General features: G+C 42.6%; 1 protein-coding gene across 1 annotated transcript; it reads right to left on the bottom strand.

Moving 5' to 3' along the window:
* Positions 1 to 6,022: 6,022 nt before the first annotated feature.
* On the bottom strand, positions 6,023 to 8,371 carry LOC134102784 (hemagglutinin/amebocyte aggregation factor-like). Its single transcript, XM_062557020.1, has 7 exons — positions 8,255 to 8,371; positions 7,806 to 7,913; positions 7,578 to 7,646; positions 7,358 to 7,463; positions 7,079 to 7,267; positions 6,791 to 6,943; positions 6,023 to 6,561 (listed from the first exon to the last, which is right to left on the bottom strand). The coding sequence occupies exons 1-7, from the start codon at positions 8,301 to 8,303 to the stop codon at positions 6,525 to 6,527; spliced, it is 711 nt and encodes a 236-aa protein (XP_062413004.1). The 5' UTR covers positions 8,304 to 8,371; the 3' UTR covers positions 6,023 to 6,524.
* Between the last annotated feature and the right edge of the window lie 1,890 nt (positions 8,372 to 10,261).

Here is a 10,261-nt window from a genome sequence, read left to right as displayed (position 1 = left end):
GCCCGACCGCCAGGCCTATAGTAGTATATGGACCTGTGGCAGAAATATTCCCAAAACACAGCCTATCACTTTTTTTTAGCCTAAAAGCAAAGTCCGTCCCATCTCAACATCGATGCCAACTGAACGGTAGATGGACTGCCTGTGTCGCTAACGGCATTCTGAGTGCACTACGAGGGCGGCCTTCCCAACTTCTGGCCCTGAAACTTCAATCGGGACAGCATCTTGACCGAGGAGCTACCAGGCTGCCTGCTTTGATGACCACCAGCGTTCTGGATGAGGATGTGTGCAGTGGGACTAACATGCTAGCCGGCTGGACTGCTGCGTTGGCCAGGATAGAGAGGCTGCTCGGGTCAAACGATCTGTTCGGAGCAGCTGTCTTCGGGTCTAGCAGCCTTGGTGGGACTGGTGAAGGACTCGTTGCGTTCATGTTCACAAAGTGCCAACATTGCCTTTGGACTTATTGAGTGTTTTGTTGTCTATGTGAAGCGTTTGTTCATCTGTGTTTCCTGTCTAAATGTTTGTGTACGGGTACGCTGGCGAATACGCACTCCGTCCAGCATTTTGTTCTTTGTTTGTTTGTAGCGCTTTGGGTGTGCACTATGTGCTCACAAAAAATGCGCTTTATAAATAAAAATGACTTGACTTGACTTGACTTGACAATTACAACAAAACCACCAAAAGCGATGTTATGCATTTACAACATTTGAACACCAATTTTGGTGCTGTTGTAGTTTAGTATAGACATTTATGTGATACATTTATGTGATAGGCCTATTTATGTTCTCCGGCCCCTCAGTTGTGATACTGTCAGTGTGTGTAATTGCGTTTTATTTTGTCATTTATTGTAGGCCTACCACATTCTCAAAATGTAGTCTAATTGAAGCTCAGAACGGCGCAGTGAGTCATATGGCAAATTAAGGTTTATTGAAGGGTTTATTGTTGGCCTTTTGTGTTCAGCCGCTGATGCTGTCGCTGGAAGTTGGTGGAGCTGCTGAGATGGCTATATTTCTGAATGAAGGCAATCAAGGCCCTTCTCTTGATCTCCAAATCAGCCAGCATGAGAGACCGATCAAGGCCAGGGCCATGTAGGGTCTTCTCATGGCCTAGGATAGTGGGTCTGCGGGATGTTGCGCTGACCATTTCGTCACTCAGCTTAGAACCAACTTCAGCTTTACAGCTTTCCGCGTCAGGCACGGGGGATATTTCAGTAGCGATGGTCACTGCGCGCTGGTTCAGCTGGGCCAGGAGGTGCCCGCGCCCCCTCTGGAAGTGAGGATTGGCAAACACCTGTACGATGGGAGAAGGGGGATGGTTATGTCAATATACACGCAAAATCCTTTTACATCGTAAGCGGCAGGTTCAGACAAATCTGGCTCCAGTAGTATTAAATGAGCTCCTGAACAGCCATCCGTGCATAGCATAATTCTGTTTAACTCAATGTTGTGCTAAAGTAGTGATAGGCTACATACCTTGACCTCTTTGGCAGTGACGTCCATGCTGGGATTTCCATGGTGTTCTAAGTTAAATCCAGGTCTTGTAAATCCATACAGGTTAAGCTGGCGAAAGAACTTGATGCCCTTTTTGCCGAATTTCCGATCAAACACACCCCTTTCAAGGATTTCAGCCACGAACATCTTCTCGTGGATAACCACGGCAGTTCCATCAGCACTCCACCAGACGGACTGATAGGTGTCATTTTTAACAACATTCCAAAATATATAGGGGAATAAGTCTGCGTGACCTGTTGGTCTACACTTCTCAGCGTCCGGTTTTTGTGCTGATTGAGTTCGTCTCAGTTCGAGACCGATTTTCTTCCTCTTGTCAGAGGGTATCAGTGACAAGAGCACCAGTGCCCTCTCCTTCCTCAAGATGTTCAGGACAGCAGTCGACGGGCGACGATACGGCCGAGGTTTGGACTTCTTTTGACCGGTCATCTTCAGATGAATGGGTGACTGGTCATTGTGAAGATCCATCATTTCGTCCATTAGGCTACAATATCAGAACACGTCTTACTCCTTCGCACTGCTGGCAGTGAATGAGACATAGAGCCAGTGATGAGAGAGCTAGAATCTTACTAGTGTTCTAAATTCTAGTTACCGTGGCGAAAGACAATACAAAGAATTCTCTCATTTGGTTGTCGTGATTTAAAATCTGACTGATAGCCAAAGATTGTCTAGTTAGCCTAGGCCTACTGCTTTATAAACAGTCTCTGGCCTACAAAATACATCTCACTGAATTTATTAAATTTAGTGCATGTCACAAATTCAGAATTACACACATTTACAAAAAAATGACACAATTTTACATGAACTCCATAGATTAGGTAGGCTATGTCTGTACACTCCTCATAGGATATTTCTGTTTTATGGGTTTGTAGGCTACAGTGGTTCTCAAACTGGTAGCCTAGCCTACGAGTAGCCTACACTGGTGGTAGGCGGACTCTCTGTTGTGGTAGGCCTAGTCCTACTCTGGGAGTCTCTAAGATGTCTTATTTCATGAAGACCAAATAATCACAATTATATTTAAAACATATCAATAGGCTATTTAATGAGAAATCATTAGGCTAAATGTAAACTAGTTTTTTCTTTCTTGAAAAAACAAAACAATGCAAAACAGTAGCCTGCAATGTGAAATATATTTAAATTGGTCTGCTGCTCATAATGGTGGTAGCTACTTGTGTTCTCTGAGGTGGTAGGCCCTACTGTTTGAGAACCACTAGGCCTTTTCGTGTAGCCTACATGCATCAGAGTGCCTCCTACTGGAGTATTTTGGTAGTTTCAATAAACCAACAAGTCTGGCAGTCACGGAACTCAATCTTTTAAGATTGAACGTCTGGGGAGTCTGCGCTTTAGATTAGAAGTCTTTATTGTCCACTACTGTGGAATTTCATCTTTGGCCCCACAGCATATAGCACACACAAGCAAGACAGCAGGTACAACTTAAGGCAAACACAGACAAAGACTACACATCAAGTACAACTTAAGGCAAACACAAACAAAGACTACACAGCAAGTACAACAAAAAGCAAACACTTTATGTGTACTGCACAAGAGGCGTGATCAACAGGCATAGTTCAAATGACTCTGTACGATAAGCCAGTTTGTGATGGGACCCAGAAGACGTGGACAGGAAGCAGGAAAGATAGATGTGCAGGTTTCCAGCCTGAGCTGCAGGGCAAAATCCAAATTGCCGGCAGATCAGGCGTTTACCTACTGTAATAGCCCACCAACAAAGGACACAAATCCACTAAGTTCTGTTTCTGTGTATGAGTTTGAATATGTTTGATAAACTTGAGCAAAATTAAAGTAAAATTGAGAAAAAATTGGCCAGGCTCTGGCCACAAATTTAAATAGCTGGCTATCAAGGATATCAAGCAGCAAAGTTTTGTTGCATGAACTGTTGTGAGGTATGTGGGAGCATGAGGTGATAAAGTTAGAATGGGTCCATGATGGACATTATTATTATTGGGGGTTCCAGTAAGATATTCTTTCATGGGGCACAATTCACAGGACTACACCATTTAATAGCATGTGAGAGAAGACAGACAATGTTTGTGTGTGTACCCGCATGTGTATATTTGGGGTAACAACAAAGAGCCAGATGTGTCAGGTGTGTGTGTGTGTGTGTGTGTGTTTTGTGGTGATGGAACATTCCTCAAACCTAATAGGCCAAACATATATTGGACTATTAACTGACTATCTATAAATCTCCTAATAAATTTACATCATCAGCTAGGCTAATAATTAATTCGACATTGCATATTATATTCATTAATAGCCTACGAGACCATCCTTTTCTGAATTCAGATGCACAGTGGCGTTAACAAGGCGTGGCCAACACTGATTATATACTTGCCAAATGCAAACCAGCAGAAGCCAATAACAGAATGAGCAGATCGTGAGATGCCCTAGAAAGCTAGAAATAATCACAAGCACACAAATGTATTTGCCATAATTACCAGATGAAGTCAGGGGCATCTCTAAGGCAAATTAGGGTTAGCTCAGTGCTAAACAGAGGCAAGACAGACCATGTTAAATGTATGAACGAATTGAGGCACATATCCCTTACAAAAGACAAGTGAATGTAAGGAGAAGATGAGTGCACAGTTTACATGATGGGAATAAGGCAACGATGTTGAAATGATCATATGCTTGTGTTTGCGTTCTGTGAATCCACTGAGGACATAACAAAACCATGCGAATGGACTCTTGTTGTATTTTGTACAGTCTGCTGTGCAGTAGTGCTGAGCACACTCAACCCTTTCCAGTTTAGTTAACTCTTCTGTAAGCAATACAGTAGATATGAAATACTGTATAGATTTTTCAAATTCATCCCTTGATTCTGTGTCACATTACAAAGCAAGACATTTCCACAGCAATGTGCACATCTAAGTATACAAAATATTATCCTGCTGAAAAAACCAGCCTGACCAGCTAAAGGTGGTTTGCTGGTTGACCAGCTTGTTAACCAGCTTATTTGACCACCCTTTGATGGTTAACCAGCTAGACCAGCAAAACTCTCGCGAAAACACACCTTCAGCTGGTTTACCCAGCTTATGATGGTAATTCAGCTGGTTTTGATTGTCGTACCACCTTAAGCTGGTCATTTTAGTTGGTGTTGCTGGTCTACATTGCTTGTTTTTACTGGCCACGCCAGCTTATGTTGGTTATTCTAGAAAACCAGCTTGACCATCTTTGTCAAGCTTGACAGGCTGGTCACCGGCATGACCATCTTAAACCAGTTGTATCCCAAACGACAGGCTGGTCACACCAGCACGACCAGCTTCCTCAGATGGTCACGCCAGCATATCTGGTGGCCTAACCAGCTACACCAGCAAAGACCAGCAATAATAACTGTGTATTGGGCAAAGACCAGCTAAAACCAGCTACCAGCCTAAGCTAGTTTCTTGCTGTTTTTTTCAGCAGGGATGACAAGAAAGTATCAACCAGGTATTGCAGACTTGAAAGGAAATATGTATGGAAATATTGCACTACAGTAGGCTATTCATTGTTTTATGTAAAGAGATAGTGGTAGACCTAGAGCTAGCAAATTGCTGCAATACTGTGGGGTGCAAAAAAATATTTTATAATTAATCTTAAGTCATAAAAATATTTGTGGAAAAATTATATGTGATAAATGAGGTTTATCTAAATCATTCAACATTTTCCTTGTCTCTGCTTCAAAGGAACATGTGTTTACGCGAAGCAAATAATGATGATGATGATGATAATAATAATAATAATTATGTGGTCAGAATATTCCTGGTGGATTTTTGTGTCCCACTCCGCCCCTGCTCCTCGCTCTGTTAATCACGTGCACGTCACCCTTAACAATCAGCCTGGTGACTATGCATGAGGTAAGAATTAAGCCAAGTCATCCACAGTAGCAGCAAACCGCTTTAAAGGCACTTTTTCTCTCATTTCTCTCAGAGATGACACTCAAACGGCCGGGTTTCCCAGATTTGTTAAGAAGCTCTTCAGTGCTAAGAACTTCTTAGGAGCGCTATCAGAACGTTCTAACAACGCTCCTAAGAAGTTCTTAGCACTTAAGAGCTTCTTAACGAATCTGGGAAACCCGACCAATGTCAGTGCCAATGTTTAATTGGAAAACCAGAGGTGAAATGGTCCACAGACCCACCCCGTCATTGGAAACCAGTCAACCACTGGCAGGTTTGGAGAATACAACCACACATTGAGTGTTTATAGGCTATCACTCCATTATCAATACTCTTCCAAAGTGCTGGATAGGGGCCTACCAAAAGAGTAATTATCAAATATTGAGTTTATTGACACCACAATATCAATTTGCTCATCCCTTTTATTCCCCTATAGAGGATCTTCATTGCTGCTATTGCCTGGGGGAGATGCTCTAGTGGCCTATAGCTTACTGCAAAAGGTGATAAACATGTTCTCTCACTTGGTCCTGACTGAAATTAAAAACTGTCAATCTGAATTGTCAATAAGAAATAGAAAAAACAGTGATAATGTTGCTTAAAGCAGTTTATTTATGACCAACACCCCGATATAGATACAGTAAGTAAGTAAGTAATACATATAGGCTTGTATAGAGTAGCTTTGTTCAGTTCAGAACTTATTCTTATTTATTCTTCAGACTTATCTTTAGGTATAAATGTGAATAATGAATAATGATCAATTAAATTAAAATCAAATCAATTCAACAATTTCAATCTCATGACTATTAAATAGGAAAGGGCTTCTTTTTCAATTTGAATCAATATCCAAAAGATGGATTCTATGCCATTTCTATCAAAACCATTGTTGGCATGTCTGCAATTCACCTGGAGGGGGGTGAATGGATAATTTATAGTTTAGTTTAGCTTTCAAACACTGGACCTCCTAGCAATTGTCAAGTCTTTCTCTAAACAGTCTAAACAATCAGAAAGAATAATTGTGAAAGAAAGTATGCATCAATGAGAAAATGTTAATAATGAGTTGAATAACAGAGACTGCCATCAATCTTCATGTTTTTAGTTGGTGATCTTCATTCTTTGGGCAGCTTCAGTCTCAATTTATGCAGACATAGAATCTGAAGCGACGATCCCTATAAAGAAAAGAAAAATTTGACCTTGTTTTTATGCTCAGTTTTCACCAATAAAGCCTTATACAGAGAATACTCCAGTAGATTGGACTAATCAACAATCCAACCATGGAAATCACTGAATTAAAATACTCTCATTTAATCATCAGTCAATAATTAACAACATGTTTAATCTAAAATGGAACTCTGAAATGCATGCATGCAACATAAGGAAAATGAGAAAGCCTTTTACTCTGCATTGTTGTCATGGTAGGAAGAGACTCCAGCAAGGAAGCTGCGGCTGTTGGTCGAGTACTCGAAGTACTGATCAAACCAGTTCACATACTCGGTCCAGTAGCAGTAACTGTGGCGGTGGCCTGAGGCCGCGCAGCATCTAAACCCAAATCTGTACAAAGACCAAGGGCATAACATTTGCTAAGACATACCACTACAAAAATTAGGTTGGTTTAGAAATGAAAATGTGACGTTTGAGCCCATGAACCCTTTAGCTACCAAAATACGAAAAATGTCAGTGTATTACCGACGGTCTTCGTAGTTGTCATTGTGGTAACTCTCCATGCCTGCTAGGACATAGTTAGTGGGACAGGTGTAGGCAAAATATCTATCAAGGCTGTTCACCCAACCACTCTGCTGGCAGGTTGGGAAGGAATTGAATGTTCTTTTGCAGCTGATACTGAAACGTCTGTCCTCATAGGCGTCGCTGTGGTAACTGCAAACATTATTGAAAGAAAGTTGAATCCATGAAATGGTGATCAGATAGCTGAAGCAATACCAAAGTACAATAAAGCACGCAGTTTACCTAGAAATCCTTGATATGCTCTCATAGTATGGGCAGATGAAGTAGACAGAACCGTCGAAGCTGTTGGCCCATCTTTTGTCTCTCTTGCCCTCACCATTGGATCCATCTAAAGTGAAAGAAAGGTCATCTAAGCTCCCCTCCTCTACAGTACATGTTTTTCTATGTATTAAATAGTCTGAGGCAATGTTCATAGAAGTCCGTTACTTTCCGGATATTGTACCTGTGTCATTAGTCAAGGCAGGGGCCAGAGGGTCATCAGCCATCACACCAGGAACTTCATATGGGCCCTCTGTTTAAGAAGCATACAAGTATCTCATTTAGGACCTTGGCTATGTCAAACCATACCATATTTGCATAGAATGTGTTGCGAAAAAGGGATAAAACCCCATGATTTCAGTGATGATAGATGGGTACAGTGCAAACATCACTGAATAAATTGGTTACTAACCATATTCAGGTCTACTGGCCAGTTTTTCAATAATCTGGTTCATCTTCTCCCTGTCCATGCCTTCATCTGTGCTGGTGGTGGGAGCCAGTGCCTTGGCAGAGGTGGTTACTAAAGGAGACACAAAGCAAAAATATAAAGTAGACTTTACAGAAGCTGAAATAACAGATGAAGGTGAAGCACACAGAAATACTATCAAATCATTCTAATTCAAGAAAATACTCTTTTTTAATATGAAAAAAAATAGATTTAAAAAGTAGATATATTAGATATGATGAATGACAGTAAGAGTGATGTTAAAATCTAAAATTGATTAAAAACATAGACACACATGCATATGCAGACATACAGTACTGTATACAGTGTCTTAGTGCTGACTGAATAAAATACTGTAAATACTTTGTGTGTAAAGTTAAATAATGATGAAGTAGTATTTTGAAAAGAGTGATTACCTGCCATGCCCATAAGCAGCACAAAGGAGCAGACGATGAAGAACTTCATGATGATGCAGATGCAGTTGACAGACACTTGCCAAGCGATGCAGGAAGTGAATTCACTCAGTAGGTGACTCTTGGACAGGTTGTTGCCACCCAAGTCAACTGATGCTCCTTATATCCATCTGAGGACATAACTTGCCCCACCCCTCACAGCAGTGGTCCTCCTACTGGGGGATGGGATTTCCAGGGGGTTGCCAAAAATATGGGAGGGCACAAAATTATTGTCTCTCAGAATTAAAGAATTTTTTTAGACTAACCGGTTTAAATACTGGAGTAGCCAGTAGCCCTAGATTTAGGCCTACAATTTAGTGTTTTAACTTCTTCTGAAAGTGGATGCTCAGATCTCTACCTGTGCCTCTAGTAATGATCCACCATTTGAGCTTCAAGATGCGGTGTGCAAGCCTACGGTGGTAGTGTAGTGGTTCAGGAGCTGGGTTAGTGTGCAGTAGCCTGAAAGCTTACCCAATGGTCAGAAAGTAGCCTCAAAGCACCCCCACGTTGCTCTGGGTAATTGTAATATAGTTGACATAAGTCACTTTGGATTTAAAAAGTACCTGCTAAATATAATGTAATGACAGAAAGCATTGGGCAATCTTTGCCATTGGAGTGCCAGAAATACATTGGATGAGTGTTATCAACTTTAAAATGGCCTAAATCAGAATGTCAAAGCCTTTCAGTCTCTCAGTTTAAAAGTTCAGGGAGGTCAACCTACTGTACCACTGATGGTGCTCTTCAACACATTTCTCATTTAATGGATGAGGGGGAGTTTTCTTAGAATATACTCATCGGTTCGTCAAACATCTAACATTTTGAAATGTTACCAATTTCCAATGTAACAAATTGCCAGGAAGCAGTGCTTTGTGGACAGTTTTGGGAAGTTCACTTGATAAAATAACATAAATTGGCTGCAGACACCTCGCAGGTAACCTCAGGTGTATTATCTGGTTTCAATAACCACATTAGTGGGATGGGGGGGACGGGGGAGGTGGGAATGCTGGGAGTGGATGGCGGAGGGGAGGGCTGTTGCGGCATTGTATTTGGATTGGGCTCGCGGTCCGGGCCTTCTTAGGGTGGTGTCTCTAGAGTGGAAGTCCAATGGTTTTAACGATTTTAATTACATTACACCAATGTCCAATGATTTTAACGTTTTTAATTACACTACATCGCCTCCCTACGCCTCCCGACCCTGTCAACAGGATGACAGGATGACACGTCCAAAGACATGAAGCATTCTGGACTTTTGCTCTGGGGGCGCTGCTTCCGGAGGGCCTGGGCGGCGGGGCGGATCAGACTGTGTGTCCTGGTCGGGCCGTGGTGTGTGTTCGCGTGGTGTTGTGGTTGGGGTGGGGCTGGCGCGGGCCCCGTTCTCTCTGCTCGCGGATGGTGGTGGGGGGTGTCTGCGGATGGGTGGCGCCGCCTGTGGGCGGACTCTGGCTGGCCATGCTCAGCCATGCTGCTCCGACGCGCGGTTCAGAGGTGGTGTGTGGGTTCGCCTGGGGGGGGGGGCATTGGGGGGGGCATTGTGGGTGGGTGGATGTTGCGTGCGTGGTGGGTGGGTGGATGTTTGCATGCGTGGTGGACGATGTGCGGGATGCCTCTTCGGGTTTAACTGGGTAACCTATTCCTACGCACCTGTCCCCACAAAAGAGGTGTGTAAAAGCGTTTTGTAAACCCTCTATAGTATAACCATTTATATCACCATTGATATACTTATTAATACTTAATATGACTTACAGTAATACTAACACACTCTATTTCTCTTCCCTTTCCCCTATACCTCACCTGTGAGGTAAACCATCACCAGCCATCAACCATCTCTGTGCCTGTCCCTCATCACACCTGAAGTCACATCCCTCTGACTGCCCTACCATCGCCATTGCCTTCGCCATCCCTATGACTGCCCTAACATCGCCTGCTGTGGTTCCCTGCCCGAATCTTTGGCCCTCGGATCCCAGCGACCCA

The sequence above is a fragment of the Sardina pilchardus genome, chromosome 15 (assembly GCF_963854185.1).
Source record: "Sardina pilchardus chromosome 15, fSarPil1.1, whole genome shotgun sequence".
Classification (NCBI taxonomy): domain Eukaryota; kingdom Metazoa; phylum Chordata; class Actinopteri; order Clupeiformes; family Clupeidae; genus Sardina; species Sardina pilchardus.
The sequence above is the reverse complement of the archived record's forward strand: the minus strand, read 5'-3'. Positions and strand labels throughout refer to the sequence as shown.

Bases quoted from the DNA above. Each gene is read 5' to 3' on its own strand.
- LOC134102784 (XM_062557020.1), bottom strand. From the start codon at position 8,303: ATGAAGTTCTTCATCGTCTGCTCCTTTGTGCTGCTTATGGGCATGGCA. The intron at 7,464-7,577 runs GTACAATATCCG...CTTTCACTTTAG, and splicing joins TGCCTTGACTAATGACACAG to ATGGATCCAATGGTGAGGGC. The intron at 7,268-7,357 runs GTAAACTGCGTG...TAATGTTTGCAG, and splicing joins AGCATATCAAGGATTTCTAG to TTACCACAGCGACGCCTATG.